We start from the raw sequence: 18465 nt of genomic DNA, 5'->3' as shown, positions 1-18465 counted from the left end.
GATAGCTGCCGCAGCCTTGTTGACTCACAGGAGCCGCGTTCATGCAAGAGCCAGCAAGGAGCAGTAATTTCCAGAGATTTTAACAGCACACCTCCTGCCATGTATTTCACATTCTAGCTTGCTGGGGCTGAAGCTGTATGAAAGAAAGTTTTATGTTTTGAAGAGATTGCAAAAGATAGTTCCTCCTCTCATCCTGGAAAATCCTGACAGACCAGTTGGATACCTTTCAGGCCTTAACCAAGAACTTTATCTTCTCATCCCACTGTCTTTTTTACAGTAGAAAGACCCGAGACACCCTTAAGAACTGAGAATCTGACTAATTTAAACAGATGGCTAATCCCAGTGCTGTGTGCAATGGACATCTACATCATCACAATCATCAGAAACAGAATAACCTCTTAAAAAGTGGAATATCTAAGAAAAATGGAATCACTAAAGGAATGAAGGTAAGGTTTAATTGTTTACCCTAATTGCCTCAATACTGAAAACAAATAAGTAGTTGCAACATTACTTATTAAGCTATTTTTATGATCATCTTAGTGTCCATTGAACAGCTTGTACGGATTAGGCTTGTGTGTGAATTTGTAATCTTGAGACCTTACGCTGCTTTTGTCTCTCCTAAACTGAAGAGAGAGTTGGGAGTGCTCATGCAAATACTGTTGATCCCATGGACTGACTTTGTGTCTAGTTCATATCAAACACAACAAACACAAGTAGTAACTTCCTTCTGAAGCTTAACTGGTGGTGGACTTGACTTTGCAATATATCAATCACTAGTGTAAAGCTGTTTTGTCAGCTTCAAATGTGTGTAGAGTAATTTTTAAAGTGGGATTTGTTGCTGTACAAATATAACAACAGATGTACGTAGGCAGGCAAAGCTGCTTTTTCATGATGTTTACATTTATGCAGGGATGGCATAGCTGATCCCAACACTTTGCTGATGCCTTCTATCCAGCCTTGGACTGCTTAAAATCCAAGCCAGTTTACTTTCTGTTTTCTTAGGCTGTTCTCTTTGAAGCAGCACTTCTCACATACATGACTGTTTGTAGAACTGTTGGCGTGTAACATCCTGAAGAACGAACAAATCTAAAAGTATACTTTTACAAAAAGAGCCCAAATCTTAAAGGCTCTCTCTCTGTGATACCTGTTCTGACTGGGAGCTTGCTGTCTGTCTTGGAATGTCCTAATTCTGGATCTTGATGTGATCATTAGGAGAAAGTATTGCAGTGACTGTAAGAGGGCTGGCTTTACAGCACGGTGTGGTAGTGGCAGGGGGGATGGAGAAGGGTGCTTGTGGAGCCTGTGCACTCACTTAACCATCCCTGCTAGGTTAGGAAGCTTTGGACAAGGACTGTGGTGAGGGCTCTGCTGTTTTACAAATAAACTGCTATCTTTTATCTTTCTCTAAATGGGGCTCTCACACGCCTTAGCACTTTAATGAGGGCACGCCCAGTGTCATGCTTAATGGTTGTCTGGCTTTAGGTGTCTCCCCTGGTATGAGTATTTCCCAATCACTGGCTTGTGTTGGATGAGGAAAGCAAAAAATCTTGCACAATGAGTGAAAAAAGCCTTTCTTGGATTCGCTTCCAGAAACCTAATTCAGTATCCTCTTGTATATTATATACCCCTCCTTGTCATTTTGTACATTAGCTATTTGCCTCAATGAAGTTCTAAGTTTTTGCTTTCCACTTGGGACAGATTTCAAGGACTAAGTTTTGTCATTAAGTTACTGCTAACCTGCTGCAAATAAGTAATTTTGAAATCCCAGAAGGGCATTAATTAGGATTTCCTCCTTAATAAAAAAGAGAAGTAAACAGGCAGAGAAGTAATGACTAATATTACTGAGCATGAGCAAAAAAAAAGGAAATAAATATTGGTCTGAAAGGGGTGGCAAAGAAATGAAGGAATTTAGGTGCACCTACAAGATTAGTGAAGCCTTACAAGCACCACATGGTCGGAGGAGAAAGTTTTTTACCCTGCTGTGTGACATCTGACAGTAGCACTGAGCCACTTGTAAATGCCATCCATGGCTGAGGGAAGTGGTGAGGAAGTGAAGGCTTAGAAAGTTCAGGAGGCTTATCAAAGGCAGATTTGGCAAGTCTGGGTCGAGCCCTGTGCTCACAATGACATACCATTTCCCCTTTCTTCCTGCTCCAAACACAGAAAGAAGGAAACAATAACATACAGGAGTCCTGAATGAACCAGGAATCTCACTCCTGGCAGGAATCTCCCCATTCCTGTCTGGTCTGTTTCCCCGCCCCAGCTGCCTCACCCTGTTCAGTGCTTATGCTTGATGCTATTTTACAGGAGCAGATTCTGTTCCTTCCTCCCTGTGTGTTTAGGAGCCTCACTGCTGGAGGTGTGTACTCACACTGGCCACTCCTCGCTGGGGTGTGCTTCCCACTTTGCAAGCTGGAATCTGAGAGACAGGGAATATGGCAGCTTGGTGCACAAGGAAGCCTCCACAAGGCTTCCAGGTTTCTCTTAATTCCAGTCATTCTTCCTTCCTCCTCTTTTGCTCTTCAGCCACCTTGTCCCCATTTCCCCTAACACTCTGACACACACATTTATGTATTTTACTACCCATGCAGTAAATTAATTGACCGTTAAACACTTTATATAGCAGAAATATAGTGCTGGTATATTCAGGGGATGTGACTGGTGATTCTAGACTTGTGATAGTTCCAAAACTTTTGGGCTTAGTTACAGCTGTGCTACTTTGGAAGGAGGGATGAGGAAGAGATGCTGTGGTTTGAGAGAAACAACTATTGCAGGGACTGGAGTGAGTGAATGGCACAGTGAAGGCTTCTGGGCCTATGCAATTGTCTGACTGGAACATCAGGCTTTGCAGCAATCAGCTCTATAAACCCTTTTTTTCCCAAGAGAGCCCCCAGGAAGCACTGGCTTCAGGAAATGCTGGCTTTGGAAACACTTTGTGAAAACACTTGCTCAGGAACAATGTGTTTTGCATCTTAATGATGTAAGAACATTTTGTGTGTCTGTGCGTGCTTAATAGAAATAGAGAAGCAATTCTGATACCACAAACCCCCCTGGGTTTCTAAAGAAAGGATTTTGTTTAATGGGTTGGGAAAGGTAATTAGGGATGATCAAATGTGGGGGAGCAGGGAGGCTCTGTTTGCTTCTAGCAATCTGTGGCACGCCAAGGACAGAGAGGAGGTAGCTGAGTGACAAAGGAGCAGTGAAGCATCCTACCAGAAGAGAAGCTGATGCTTTTGGGGAAGTGCTGGAGTGCTTTGGGGTGGGACTGCTTGTTCAGACAGCTTCTGTGATTGTTTTAAGTCAGGTTCACTCAATTCTAGCTGATAGCACAGACTCTCCATGTACTAATGGACATCAGGCTTAACCATGTCCCCACAGCCATGCTGTATCCTGGTATTCTTTGGAAGCTGGGCTGTAGTAAGACCTAAACTTTGGGAGGTGGGTTGTGGACCATGTCTTCTACTTTGTGCTTTTAACAGAGGCACATGCTTCATGTTCTTCCAGAATCCATAGTCTGGGCTTGCCTTTGCCCAAAGCACAGTTCAGTACATAACCTGTTTATTTATGTAACTGTATAGGCCAGGAGAAGGTATTTTCCTAGTGATGTTTTCTTTGCTGTTATATTGCTGTTGATTGGGTATCAATAATAGGGGAAATTGTATTTTTAAAATTAATATGTTTGTCCAGTGGAAACTTTTTTCCCTTATAAAACACATGTAACAGTTCCATTTCTTCAATAGATTATTTCCTTGGATGCTTTAGCCTCCAAGACATTATAAAGCTATTTGTAAACTCATTATTTTTATGTTCTGCACTGAGAATGGCAGGGCTTGGAAGAAATGTGTAGTCAGCAAGACTATGGGCTTTTCCAAGGATTTCAAGCTCCTGTGTGAAAGCAAAAAAGAACCCAGGATGAGATCCAACACAGTAACATCTGTCCCATTTATCTGATGGCCCAAAAATGTGATAGTCTCCAACAATTGGAAGGTCCAAAATTCAGAAATTGTTTAAGTTCTGTCCTGTTACATCTGAATCTCCTCCTAGCTGTTCTACTTAGCTACTTGGTTCAATATTTCAGCATCTAGTCTCAGTCCTTTCCATGCTCTTGGCACCCTAGTTTCTTTCCTCTCTTTTCTGCTTTCCAATGTCATTTATTGCCCAATGACCATCTTAAAGAAAACATTGATTGTTTAGAAAGAGAGTCATGAAAGGAATATGCCATACAACTGTTCTCATGGCAGTAAGTTTCTTTTATGTTGTAAAGGCCTCCTGTGATCTCTTTACTTTCTCTTCACAAATGTGGGCAGCACTTCAAGTGTTTTTGCAAACCTGGTGTAAGTAGGGCATTTGAGATGCATACTCAATGTAAATGGTAAAGAGTCTGGTAGGAACAGAAATAAACTAATTCCCACAATCAGAGTCAAGCAGTAAAAGTTGTCATTAATAAGGGAAGAGCTAGGAGAGATCATTAAGGCTGATCAGGCCTTTCCAGCACTTTGCAGCTTCAGTTGTGCAGCCGTAATGATCTACCAACATAATGGGATTTTTTTCTGAAATATCTTCATATTTTGATATTGGTTTGGGTAAAAACAAATTGAAAGGGAAATTCATTGAGTCCACCCTGTTTCACTTGGAGCAGGTCAGCTTTTCGGGCATTTTTCATTGTGCATGTGTTTGTGGAAAGTGCAACTGCAATTTTCCCTCAGGAAAATGTTGAGATTTGGTTTTTAGTCAAATTCTCTGCCAAATACTGTACCTGTTGCTTCAGCTGCACCACAGATATGATCTCCTCATCCTCAGCTCCTGCCTCCTTTTCTCCTTGGTTTCAAGCCTGAGAAATGTGTTGCTCTGCACCTGCCCTCTCAGATGATAATCACAGGTCACAATCCACGCCCTTGTTTCTGTCATCTGCCCTGCTATGTGATGAGCTCAATGCATTGGAAGCAGGAAACACTGGGGATGTCTTTCTGCAGCCGAGGTGTCACCACTGTGTGGGCACATGTAACAGTCTCTGACTCTTGTAGCAATGCTTTGAGCGTGTTGCATGAGACTTTACATGCAAGGCTGAGATTTTTCACATAGCTCAATATATAAGGTTGGTCTGAAGTTATTACCCTCTTAACACCTGGAAACCTCTAAATGCAGGTAATTAAATTTTGGAAGGTAAAGGCTTTACAGAAATAGCAGATAGTAATTTACTTTGGCTTGAAAGATTCAGCATGTTGGTTCTTTAAGGTCAGCCTCCTCTTAGCACAGTAACAGCTCATCCTTCTACTCATGAAAGCAATAAATATGTTGGGAGACTGGCTTAGCTACACACAACTAACTCATGGCTGAGCTCCAGTGCAAAAATAAGCAGTATACAAGAGATAGAAACAAGAATGGCCTTTGAAAGAGAAATTTTGAAACATTCTCGGGGCACCTTTGGTAAGCCAAAGATCTTCTGGAGTCAACATTTGCAAGGAATATCAAGGGAAGCAAGAACAGATCTCACTGCTACATTAGTAGTAGATGAATGAAAAAGGAAAATGTGTCCCATCAACAAATGGGGTGGATGACTTAGTGACCACAGATGCAGGTAAGATGTACTCTGTGCTTTCTTTGACTCACTTTTCACAACCAAAGTCATCCAAGCCTCTGTGTTGTCAAACTACCAGCAGTGAAAGAAGGTTGATTCAAGGATCTCTTGAGAAATGGCAACCCATACAAGGGCGTGGGATCAGGAGGGAAGTACTCATGTGTGGTAGGTGATATCACAGGGATCTCACACACTATCAGCTTTGGAAGCTCCCAGGTGTCAAAGATCCCTGATAACTTAGGAGAAATGTCCCACCTGTCTTCAAAAGGCAGGTCATTTCTAGCAGAGGTTGCTTCTGGGAGCATAGAGATTTGGAACAGCAAGCATAGATGTACCAGAGCTAAATAATGTTTGACTGACTGTCTTCTATGCTGAGGTGACTAGATATTATTATGAGAGGCAAGTAATAGATGTCACCTACCTTGACACTGGCCCCACCACCCTCATGTGCTGCTTGGGGCATTACAGTCTCGATGGGCAGACTGCTGTGTGGGTAATAACTGGCTGGATCATCAGGCTCAGAGTGGTGGTTAATGGTCTATACTTGGCCTGCAGGCTGGAGGGGTTTCACGTGTGGAGAGAGAAGGGGGAATCAAGACACGGGTAACAGCAATGGGACATATGGAGCCTTTCAGGGCTCAGCTGGGCAAAACCCTGAGCACCCTGCTGGGAATTTGGTGTTGACCTGCCTTTTAAATATGCAGATGAAACAGAGGCCATCCAGTCACAGTGAGTTTGTGACCTTTCAGTGCAAGGAGGCAGCACTTCTGTGGTGAGTCAGCAGTAGTGATCCAAAAATGGATGGAAATGATGCAGATCCTCAGTCAGGCTTCAATGAATATTTGTGCTCAATAGAGGCAACTGGTAATAGAAAGCCATGGTGTGGCTACTGCTATTCCCTGCCTGATAACATCCCTTCAGTATGAGAATTCATTACCTTTGCAAGCTTTATGTAGCAGTCTGGCTTTCAGAAATGAGAAAGGTGAAATGCATCTTCTACCTGTGATGTCAGTGAGGGATGTGGCTGGATGTGTTCCATTACAGAAGCAAGTCCATGAATAATAATGAGCTGAATGATAAGATAATGATTGCTTAGGGCCTGTTTGGGTCTTTGTGTGAGCTGCCATATACAGGACCCAGGGATGACCACAGAACACTGATTGAAATGAAAACAGTAAATTTATTTCCATTACCTTGTCAAACTAGGGATCCCCAAAGCAGCACCTGGGCAGACCCACATGGGCAGGGACACCAGAGAACTCAGTTCTTGCTCAGTCCTTGCTACAGGATCTCTGAACCTGCTGTTTTCACCTGTATTTCAGGGGCTGTCACAGGTGTAGATTACCTCCCTGCTGTGATCTTTCCCACAGCAGGGAAGGAATCTCAAGCATATTTGATTGCGTGCCTGTAAGTCTAACTCAGGCCTCTTATTGAAACACAGACATTGAACTTAGCCAACACACAAAGCTGAGCAACTATTGGTATGTGTGTTTTTCTACACCTCAGCTGCAGATCGCTTCAGCATGTTTATAATTCTCCTCAACAATCTTCTGTTACGTTCCCACAGTTTCTATAAAATCTGACCAGATTTCACCAGAAAAATGTTTAGTAACATGCTGCCTCTCTCACAGCTTGCTCTTTGCATGTGTGCAGTGGTGTTTCAAATCCTGGTTTATAGGGTACAAGACAACCATAAAGATCCTAATTCATCATGATATGCAGGTCTGTTTGTTCTGCCAATAGACGCATGAACTCTCTCGTGGAATTTTGTTTTTTTACTTTCCTTTTAAAGAAAAGTGATTTTTGTTGTGGCTAGGACTGTGGTATTAACCAGCAAAGCAGGAAATTAAATTTCCCTACAATGACCAGTGGCTCAGCCAGAGAATTTCTGCCATTCCTGGCAGCTAATTTTTCCACAGAAAATACTTTGAGAAAGCAACCTAGCCAGGAATTTTGCGAGGCTATTGTCTGAGAGTTGTCATTGTGGGATGCATATGGAATTATGGGATGGAATATGGAAGAAAAACACAAGTTAAGGAGAAGAGCAGGCAGCAGGACAAGCAGTGTTTTGTGCCAGACTGAAGAGGTACTGAAGTGTTTTGCACTTAAAGATACATGAATTCAGATTGATGACCAGAACATTCTGTGAGATACCTTTAGTATAAAACTGTGAGGTGAAGAGCTGAATTTCCAGGGTAGATGCCATCTATAAACACCCCTGTCTTCAGAACAAAGTAGTATTTAACCCATCTTGGCCAGGTGTCTTTCTCCCACCTGAGGTATTTTGAATTTCTAGAACATCCAGTGTAGATGTAACATAGTAATGCCTTATCTGTTCTACTGATCATCTCAGGGGTTTTTTGGAAGTTATTCAGCTGTATTCTTGCCTTCATTCCTTTGATCAAGCACAGGCATGTACTCTGTCATTTCCCTCTCTTCCAAAAAATTTGGTCTTCTCCATCAGCCTACCAAGACATGAGGGTTTATCCACTTAAAACAGAAATATAGAAAGACAAATTTGAGGTGCAGAGCTGAGACTTGTAGCCATTTCAGCTGCCATGATGCTGCACTCTGCTTCCTCCAGGAATTTCCATTTGAGTTTCTACTTCCATGTTGCTGCTGCTGATTCATACAGCCTAAAGAGTTGCCACACATCTATGTGACTCACATGTAGCTAGCTGAGACTTCAGCCTGGCTAATCTCTGTCAGCTTACACTGGTATCACAGCAGCCAATTTGTATGTTCTTGAGCTTCCCGGGCCTGTTCAGCAGGAGAATGCCTCAATCTATCTTAGAATTTCCATTTCCTGCCCATTTGTTGTGTTTCCACAAAAATTTGATTGTCTTCTGAAAGGAACACTTCTTCCCCTGTCATCACCAGGCTGCATTTCCTGCAGGTAAAGGTAAGCTGCAGCCAGGTTCTCATGCACACTGTTGTGGGGCAGATCTGTAAAGAACACCCCCACTGCTGCCTGGAGAGGGCAGGACACAGATGGTTCCACCCAGTTCCAGTAGCCATGTGTCAGTGACTAGTGATTTACATGAGACCTGGGAGGTCAGGAAATACAACTTGAGAAATAAATTTAGGACCACCTGTGGTTGTCACGTTGTACCTCATTGTCAGCCATTCCCTGAAAAAATCTCAGCCCTGTGATCAGATCAAATGTATTTCCTGCTGACTAACCTCAAAACTTTGGGTGCTGCACAGATCCCAACACCAAACTACAAAACAATTCAAATTGAACAAGATTTTTTTGAAGGCATTTCATAGTCCAAGAAAGCATTTGAAAAGTCATGTTTCCTCTGCTTTTTGAGATCATATTCATGCAAGTTTCTGAGTTTGAGCTTTGAATTTCCAACAATCTCTTGACATCAGTCATGCTCAGAGGGAATGTTTTACTTTGTCTCTGGCACAAAATGTGTGCTGCAAGTCTCTTGAAGACATCTCTTTTTTATAAAAGGGTCTTTATAAATTGCTCCCCTGTGCAATATTTTCCTCACATCACTGTTATATAAACAGCTTCTCTGTTTGCATATGTGGGTGGTAAAAGTGTCTGGGAGGTTCTAGCAGATAGAAGGGTGTGTTAATCTTGAAGGGGGGAATCTTCTTGGCTTTTGATTGTTCTATTTTGAACAGAAATGAAACAAAACTCTTCATCAAAATGCTTTGATGCAATCTCCACCCTTTTCCTCTCTTCTAATCACAATCATCCACCCCTGTGGGCCTTATCCTTGGTTTCTTTCCATATGCTTTAGGTTACAAAAAAACTCTTGGGGAAATAAGCCTTTAAGTATTGGATTGGTGCATCTGTGGGTAAATAAGTAGTAAGGGGTGTTCCAAAGCAGATTCTTATTTCTCTCTGTGTAAAACCCAATTTTATCCCAAATAAGAAATTACTTTATCAAATGATCTGGGAAGAATCCCATGTGGCCAAGACTTGTCTGTTGTTACTTTTTGGCTCTCAATACATATTTTAACAATGTCTTTTCAGGTTGAAGTCAGAACCTTTGCTTCTTAAATTTCTTACCCATAACCAAGCAGGAAGTACAGATTCCAAAACAAAAAATATGTGTTTGCCAAAATCTACAACTTTTAAAGAAAAAAGTTGGTATTTTTGTTTTTCATTCTGAGATAAGTATGATGTTGATACATGCCAAGTCTAATTGCTTTTTCTTAAAATCTGTTTTCAAGTGTTGGAAAATGTACCAATTCCATAATTTGTGTCTATTTTCAGATGTGTACTAATGGTGTGCATAGTGTTAAATGTGGGATATGCTATGAGCACTAGCAAGTTAGCAAAATAATTATGAGGCTGTGTCCAGAGACAGGAAACTTGTGCTTTGGGAATGGAGATGCAACTTTAATAAAATCTGGTTTCACCTTGGGCTGAACCTATTGTCCATGAAGAGGTGTAATTTATTACCTCCCTGAAGAGGAATTAATTGACCTCCTTGCATCTCTTACTCACCAGTGAAAGGTAAAGAAATACAATTGTGCACACTGTGACTGTCTTGAGCCAAAGATACTCATGATCAAGAAGGGTTTCAGGGAGGCTGTCCTTTTTCCACGTCTATCATAAGGATGGGGAGCTGAACAGACTGGCCCCCTGGTGCTCTAGCAGAGGATTTGTTGTTACAGCAGCAGTTTTCAGTATAAAGTAATGTCTGCAAGATCATTCCACCTCCTTGATGTACAATGCACATGTTCCAAAGCACTCAAGGTCACCTGTCCCTTTCCAACAAAATGTTCTCTGCACTTCATTGGCATTTTGGCTCTTAATAAATTTCTGTTGAGGTGAGAGAAATCTTTTCCTTTTATTGTCTTCCTCATTCATCTTTATGATTTGGTAAAGAAATCACAGTAGGTTTTGTAGCAGAGATACATATCTGGAGCTTATGCAAGAATTAAAGTGAACATAGACTCTAGTAGTAATAGTAGGACAGTATAGCATGACATATCAAAAATGGAGCTCTTTTAGCTTCCATCTCATCCCCAACCCAAAGTATCCATTCATTTATACTTTTGAAAATCTTGTATTAATACCCTTATGCTTCCACCGCAGCGTAATTAAATCAAGCAAGTCAAAAGGTAAAAATTAGCTTTACCTAATAACAGGTAGAAAATATTTTAAATTTGCAGAGATAAGGGGTAACATTAGGAGGTTTTTATATCTGTAATTCAGTATAACCAAAGACCTTTACAATTCTTGCATGTGGGCTGAGAATCACATGGATTTATTTAAGTAAATTGAAGCATGATTTCAATCTGGTTTTTTGGGATCATTGTCAGAGACTTGGGCTTTTTTTACTGTTTCAATGTATGCCTGCTGAGAACCAGTGTTGTAAACTTGTGATTTTGTTATAAAGATGTTAACATCTATAGGAAACAAAATTTCAATCAATGGCAAGTTATGCAAATTCTTTAAACCTCAGGTAGGCATATCTGGTCTTATTCCCCACTGAACACTTTGTGGGTGTCTGAAATGTACATGATCAGGGAGAAGAGTGTTATATGAGAGGAAAAACCCTAAATGGCTTGAGGTTTCAACAGGGCAGCATTATAAAATCTTGGCTGGTTTCCTAAAGAAACAAAATTTATATAGTGATGCTATCTGTCTGTCAACTCCTTAGCAGCTTGTGAACTTGTGACCCATTTTCATATCATCCACTCTTTGCTTTGAGCAGGCTTTTGGACACATGAGAAAGGCCCAGCACCTTCCTTTTCTGAAATAAATAGAAGCTGCAGTTTGAACTCATTCCTCCACTGATCTGGGCAGTCTGCAGCAGGAAGGAGATTTGACCTATGCTCCAAATAAGAAAGAAGCTTCTGTCAGAGTGTTCCTTTATTTTACAGGAAAGCCAACATGAGACACACATAAAAACCCCCAGAATTTATTATTCCCAGAGCTCACACTGCTCTGTTTACTTCTGCTCCAACTCATTTCTGCATGGTGTGTATCTTACCATTGCATTTCTCAGGAATTCCTTGAGTCCATAAACTTTATGAGATAAAGACCCTTTATTTTGTTCTCTGCTTGTGAAATACTTGGTACATAAGGGATCAGTGTCTATTAAGGGTACCTTTATTCACAGGGATTTTTGTCCAAGTGTGCCACTTTTTCAAATACCAGTGATTTGTCATCAGTATTGTGTAAAGCAGTTGCCCTGTCTCATGTTCTAGCTGATGCTACTAAGTGAGAATGAAGTGTTTTGGTGTCATTTCTCATGGGACATTTCTGTTCTACCAGTCTATCTAAAAGATGAAACTTGAGTTCATGTTAAACATTATTGTTTTTCCATAATTCACTTCTAATCCAGTCAGGCATCAGTTCTTCATCTTTAGAGAAGTTTGATCCAAATCCAAAAGGGATCAGACATGGAACTTTGCAGTTCCAAACCCACCATTGTTGTCTGCCTGGTGTTTCTTCTGTTCACAAAGGCTGTGTGTTTCAGGGCTACACACAGAATTACTTCATAGTGCAGAAAGACTTTTAGCCTTTAACCAGATATTCAAGAAGGCTTGCACCTTTAAAATATAGCTTAAAGAGACTGACAGAAGATAGTTCTCAAACTATCTTCACTTTTCTTTTTTTATTGAGTGATTTTTTTGCTGGAGAAGCTAATCAAAACATCTCTGCACTTTGACACTTCTCAATAAGTAACCACCATGGTTGACTGACAATAATTTGTTCTCAGACTCCACTGTTTGCAGCTTATTCCTATATTTCTTTTCTCTAGCCCTGGACATCTTCCTGATTTATGGCTAAATTTCAAGGCTACATTTAATCACTACTGCACAGTATGTGGCATGCTTAGCTGTGCTACATCCCCACTTAGATGCATGACCAAAAAAAAAAAAAAGACATTGTCCACGGGAAAATGTGGAAGGAAATTGCAGGGTTTGCAATGCAATATTTCAGCAGAGGTAACAGAGATGGGCATCAGTCATCTGTAACAAATTATGTTTGCCAACTGGACCTTGTTGGAATAAGAAACAGCTTTATCTGTGAGATTATAGTGATAAAAATATTTACCAAGTCTGATGATAAATCTTCTGACACCATTTCCTGAAACTTGTGGTAGAGGCAAATAAACCAGTGTTACTTTCTATGCTATTGGATAAAGGAATATTTTTCTTAACTTGAAGCAGATGCTGGAATCTTGTTTTTTTATTAGCTTCATTTAGCCATGGTTAAAACAAGCTGACACACCTGTGCTTTATCTATTCACATTTGCAAAATTGAATAGGAGTTTGTGATTTTGGACGGTTTTTTCAGTTGATATTGTTCAACATGTAAGGCTTAGCAGAGCTCATAAACAGCAGTGTTTTTACAGTTGAGTAGGTAAAAGCATTAGAAGTGCATGGAAACACTCTGAGTTTTGAAAAGAGAATTCATTTGGGTGGAGGAGATGGGAGGAATAAAAAAGTGCACATGTGCAAGGCTTTGAAAGCGAAGGATGTCTTGAACACTGACAGAAATAGGTCTTTATATATGTATACTGGTCACTTTTGCCTTAGAAAAATTAATTGTTAAGCTACCTGATATCTAATTTACCTAAAAATGGTTAGTTTCACTTTAAGGGTGATCATCAGCTGGAAACAAAGCTGCTTATGTCATAAGCATGTTAGAGCTATAAACAAACACTTTGGTTTAGGTCCCACTTTCATGCCTGACAAAGACATACTTGGAAATGAGACACTCATGTCTACAGCAATTTGTAATTATTTTACAAATTATTTAGTATTTATTTATGTGAAAACTGCCAATCACTTGGGTTTAAAATTTTAAAAGTTTTATAGTAATAAAATGGCTATAAAAATAGTAATATAATTAGAGTAATAAAAATTTGGACAATTAGGATTTAGGACAGTACAAGACAATAAAAACAAAGAGTTATGGACAGTCCGGGTACCTCTTTCTGGGCAAAATAAGCCCAAAAAGGGACCCACATTAACAGAGGATTAACACTTAAAAGCAGTAGCCTGTTGCATATTCATACACCTCATCCATGATGCACAAATTCCATTCAAACACAGGATTCTGTCTGGTCAGTGTCAGCTTCTTCCTCTGAATCCTGACAGCATCTTCAGGGCTGAGCAAGGTGGGAAGAAATTCATTTCTTCTGATAATGGAGCAATAAATTCTCTTTCTCTGAAAGATTTAGGTGTCCTGGGGCTGCTATCTCGGTGTGAGTACCTCATTCCTCTCTTTAAAAAAAGTGTCTTACATAGCATAGTTTCTATTTTAACGTTATGTTATAGCCTAAACCTGTATTTAACACACTACTTAAGAAAATCAAGACAGCATAATTTTCTAACATAACACGTATAATATTCATTTTAATATTTGTGAAAAGCCAATAATAAAATATGCATTTTTCACAATTTTTAATATTTATTTTATATTTAATTATCCAGGTGCCAATAACGGGGACAAGGAATCACAGTTGAACTGTTGTAACTTATGAAAATGTGTATTTCATGATGACTTTTCACAAATATTAAAATGAATATTATATGTGTTATGTTAGAAAGTTAGGTTGCATTAATTCTCTTAAGTAGTGTGTTAAATATAGTTTTAGGTTATGACATAACGTTAAAATAGGAAACTATGCTAGGTAAGACACTTTTTTTAAAAGAGAGGACTTGCACTGAGATAGCAGCCACAGGACACCTGAATCTTTCAGAGAAAAATAATTTATTACACCATTATCAGAAGAAATTAACTTCTTCCCACCTTGCTCAGCCCTGAAGATGCTGTCAGGATTCAGAGGAAGAAGTTCTGTCACTGTCCAGATTCTGTCACTGACCAGACAGAATCCTGTGTTTGAATGGAATTTGTGCATCATGAATGAGGTGGATGAATATGCAACAGGCTGTTGCTTTTAAGGGTTAATCCTCTGTTAACTGTGTCCGTTTTCGGGGTTATTTTGCCCAGAAAGAGGTACCCGGACTGTCCTTAACTCTTTGTTTTACTGTCTCATATTGTCCTAATCCTAATTATCCAAATTTTAATACTCTAATTATACTACTATTTTATAACCATTTTATTACTGTAAAACTTTTAAAATTTTAACCCCAAGTGATTGGCGTTTTTCACAAACTCCTCCTCATTTCCAAGCCAGTCTCAGCGCAATCTGCGCTCGCGAAGGGCCGAGGAGCTCTCTCCAGGTGCCAGCGGGCCCGGCCGCGTGGAAATGAGGGACTCCGATAAAGCAGCGGCCGGACCGGCGAGTCCGGCTGGCTGGGTTGAGCCGAGCCGCTGTCAGCAGGGCGGCGCGGGGAGGCTGCGGGGAGGCGGGGCCGCCGCAGGGAGCGAAATGCGCTGTGAGAACTGGGGCAGGGACGGGACGTGCCGGCTGCGCTGGGGGTGCCGGCGTAGCCCCGGGCTCCGGGGAAAGGCGAGAGGAGGTGAAAGGTGGACGGGCTGGGTCTGCGGCGGGTGAGCTCAGCCGGGGTGACGGCGAGCAAGCGCAGGGAGGAGTGGTTCAAGGAGGGGAGATGGAGATCTGCAAGCAGCTGCAGTCTTGAAGGGAGTTGTGAAAAATGCGTATTTTATGATTGGGTTTTCGCAAATATTAAAATAAATACTGTATGTGCTATGTTAGAAAGTTAGGCTGTATTAATTCTCTTAAGTAGTGTGTTAAATATAGTTTTAGGTTATAACATAATGTTAAAATAGACAACTATGCTATGTAGGATACTTTTTTTTAAAGAAAGGACTCACACCGAGATAGCAGCTACAGGACACCTGAATCTGTCAGAGAAAGAGAATTTATTGCTCTCTTATCAGAAAAAACGAACTTCTTCCTGCTTTGCTCAGCCCTGAGGATGCTGTCAGGATTCAGAGGAAGAAGCTGACACTGACCAGACAGAATCCTGTGTTTGAATGGTATTGATGCATCATGGATGAATATGCAACAGGCTGTTGCTTTCAAAGGTTAAGCATGTTCTGTTAACGTGGGTCCTTTTTTGGTCTTATTTTGCCCAGAAAGAGAAAGTCAGGCTTATTTTGCCCAGATTGTCCATAACTCTTTGTTTTTATTGTCTCATATTGTCCTAAATCCTAATTGTCCAAATTTTTATTACTCTAATTATAGCCATTTTATTGCAATAAAACTTTTAAAATTTTAAAAAGAAGTGATTGGCGTTTTTCACAGGAATTGATTTTCTCTTTGTTTTTTGTTCTTCATAAATAACAAAGAAATCAGACTATGAAGTGGCGAGCTGCAGAGTCACAAATAATTTCACAGCCAGCATGTGTATTGACTTGCATGTAGTACTCAGAAATGAAGTACTTTAATGCTGACTGAAGGTTTAGTTAAAACAGAGCAGCTGCTGCTGCCAGGTCTATTCTATACTCCCATTAGGAAAATTCTAGCTCTTTTGTAACTTCTTGCAATACTTTTCTTCACTTTGTCTGAGTCTGTAAAAGTGCTTTAATCCATGTTGTCATACATTCTTCAAAGATATACTTCTTAAAAATTTTCTTTCTTGCTCAAAAATCATAATATTTCTGGGGAAATGTGATGTCCTCTGCAGCATGCCTTGTAAGATAGCAAAAATGGATTTGAGGGCTGTGTGGGACTGAGATGGATCTTAGCAAATAAGGATAGAATTGTAAAGATTTGTGTAGGAATGCCAGGTTTCCACGTTATTCTACTGAGATTTGTAACACAGGAAGAAGTTGTTATTACTTAAGTTGACTACAGAGACAAAGGAACATATATGGAATTTCAAAATAATTCCACTCAGCTTTGCAAACAAAGTTGTCAGGTTCTTGGAATGGCTCCCACAGAAAATAATTTCAAAATTCTGCGGTCTGTGATCCTCTCTCTTGACGGTGCAGGAATGCCTGTGTCAAATATTTTCCATTCCTGCCATGGATTTATTGCCCCAGTTATTTTCTGTTTTAATATAAATAATCTATATGGTGTGATGCACCTGTGAGAAGATACTTTAAAGATTTTACATTCCATTACAATCAAGACCCATGAAATAATCTCAACTTTAAGCATAATTACATTTTCTTCCTAAATCTTCCTGTATATCTTCACTGCAATGTCTGTTGCATTTTCAGTTCTCTTGGTGTAAGAGAAAACCTTATTCCTTGGCTGATAGAATCCCTATTTGGATACTCCTCCATTGGTCAGGTTTTTCTAAATGAAATTCTGATCTTTTTTGTTCATTAACAAATAACAGAGGATACTGGATTTTACCCCATGCTTTGGCTTACTGGGATTCTGTCAGAATAAAGCAGAAATGCATTGGTCAAGTAAACGACTCATACAGAATCTATGTTTTAGAATATTTGATATGAAGTGATATCCTCTCCTGGCATGCTTCTGTCTGGCTCTTCCAAATTTGGCATGACTTTTTGGTGGTACCTTTCAAGGTCTCTTGGGAAAGCCATTGTATTTCACTGGACATTTCTGTATCATTTTCACACAAGAGCTCCATGGAATGGCTGTACTGAGCACTGGGCTTAGTCTGAACTGCCTTCATCCAAAAGGGGAAACCTTTCATTCACTTCTCTCTTGACCTAAAGCTAGAGCTCATAGAGCACTTCAGGGATTAGGCTCTGGAGCTGTTTTTCTGGAAGCAAGTTTCATCATTTTTCAAAGTTTCTCTAGAGCCTTGTTCTGGTGCCCCCAGCTGCACTTCCCAGGTACCAAGTTGTGCTTTTTTGGAACCTCGTACTGCCTTAGCTGCATTCCCCACTGGGAGATGTGCATTTGCCTCATCACGTGCTGGGGAGCAGCTCTACCTGAGTTTTGTTCAAGGGCTTCTACTGTCTTCCTCCTGAGCAGAATGCAGACAAAAAATTATGGTGTAGGAAGTGAAAATGGTATTTTACTATACTTGCTATCTTCCAGCAGCGTTAAGATTAGCTTTGATCCATGAAAATAAAGAAAAACGAGGGATGGAAAAAGAGACAATACTATCTAGTATGAATATGGTCCTCAGAGGGGGATATTCCTGAATTATGATGGTTGTTCTGCATGTCCTGCTTACCATTGATTTTGTATCAACTGATATTTTTTGCACAGGCTGATGTTATTCCTTTGGTCCATAACATTGGCGATTGTGCCCAGGATGGGCACATTCAATTTCTTAATTATTATTAATTTCATATTGAGTATGAGGGGATGCCCAGCTTTCCCTGTGGACTGGGAAAGAACACAAACTCAGGAGTTATCAGAGTATACTAAAATTGTTCCAGAATCCACTGTAAAGCATTATGTCTGAAATCTCTAAATACGTCCCCACAGGAGTGTTTCCTTGGACAGATTTTGCTAGGAGTTTCTGTCATGAGATCTCAGGTAGTTTGTTGGGGTTTTTTTCCTTGTAGCTCAATGTTATTCATTCTCTATTAACTGATTTCTACCATGGAACACACTATTGGGGCAGTTTTGTATATGTGGACATTTTTCACAAGTAAATTATACTTTTCTCTGCTGGATGGTAGGCTGTAAGTATGTAAGTGTTCTCTCAGGGGAGTTCTGGAGGGACTAAAGTTGTTGGAACAAATTTGAAACCTCTCTCCACTGCAGTTGAGAGAGAAAACTGGGACCTTTTGTCATTGCCATTATTTGACTCTTTGCAGAAATACATTTGTAACAGTCATTATAGAAGGATGCAACATTTCTCTTATGCTCAGATTTGTATTTTGGGTTTTTTTTTTTTTTTGTTTGTTTTTGTTTTGCAAATGTGAAAGGGTAGAGGTAAAACATGAAGTCTTCTGAAAAAAGTTTCTTTATCTTCTGTGTGAACTTTTATTTGCTTATCATGTATAAGTTTCAGCAGTAACTTCTTTCTTTCAGAAGTAAGAGACTACTTTACTAGTATTTTAAAATCTTTACATTTTATTGGGTTTTAAAACCACG

General features: G+C 40.1%; 1 protein-coding gene across 1 annotated transcript in view; it reads left to right on the top strand.

The window, feature by feature from the left end:
- Nucleotides 1-18465, top strand: part of SPTLC3 (serine palmitoyltransferase long chain base subunit 3) — a 160139-nt gene that overhangs the window by 75350 nt on the left and 66324 nt on the right. The window contains exon 5 of the mRNA XM_026794488.2: nt 278-446. Coding sequence (XP_026650289.1) covers nt 330-446 — 117 coding nt within the window. The 5' untranslated portion in view covers nt 278-329. The remainder of the gene's footprint in view (nt 1-277; nt 447-18465) is intronic.

Source organism: Zonotrichia albicollis, chromosome 3 (genome assembly GCF_047830755.1).
Source record: "Zonotrichia albicollis isolate bZonAlb1 chromosome 3, bZonAlb1.hap1, whole genome shotgun sequence".
Taxonomy (NCBI): Eukaryota; Metazoa; Chordata; class Aves; order Passeriformes; family Passerellidae; genus Zonotrichia; species Zonotrichia albicollis.
This window is presented reverse-complemented; position numbering and strand designations above follow the sequence as displayed.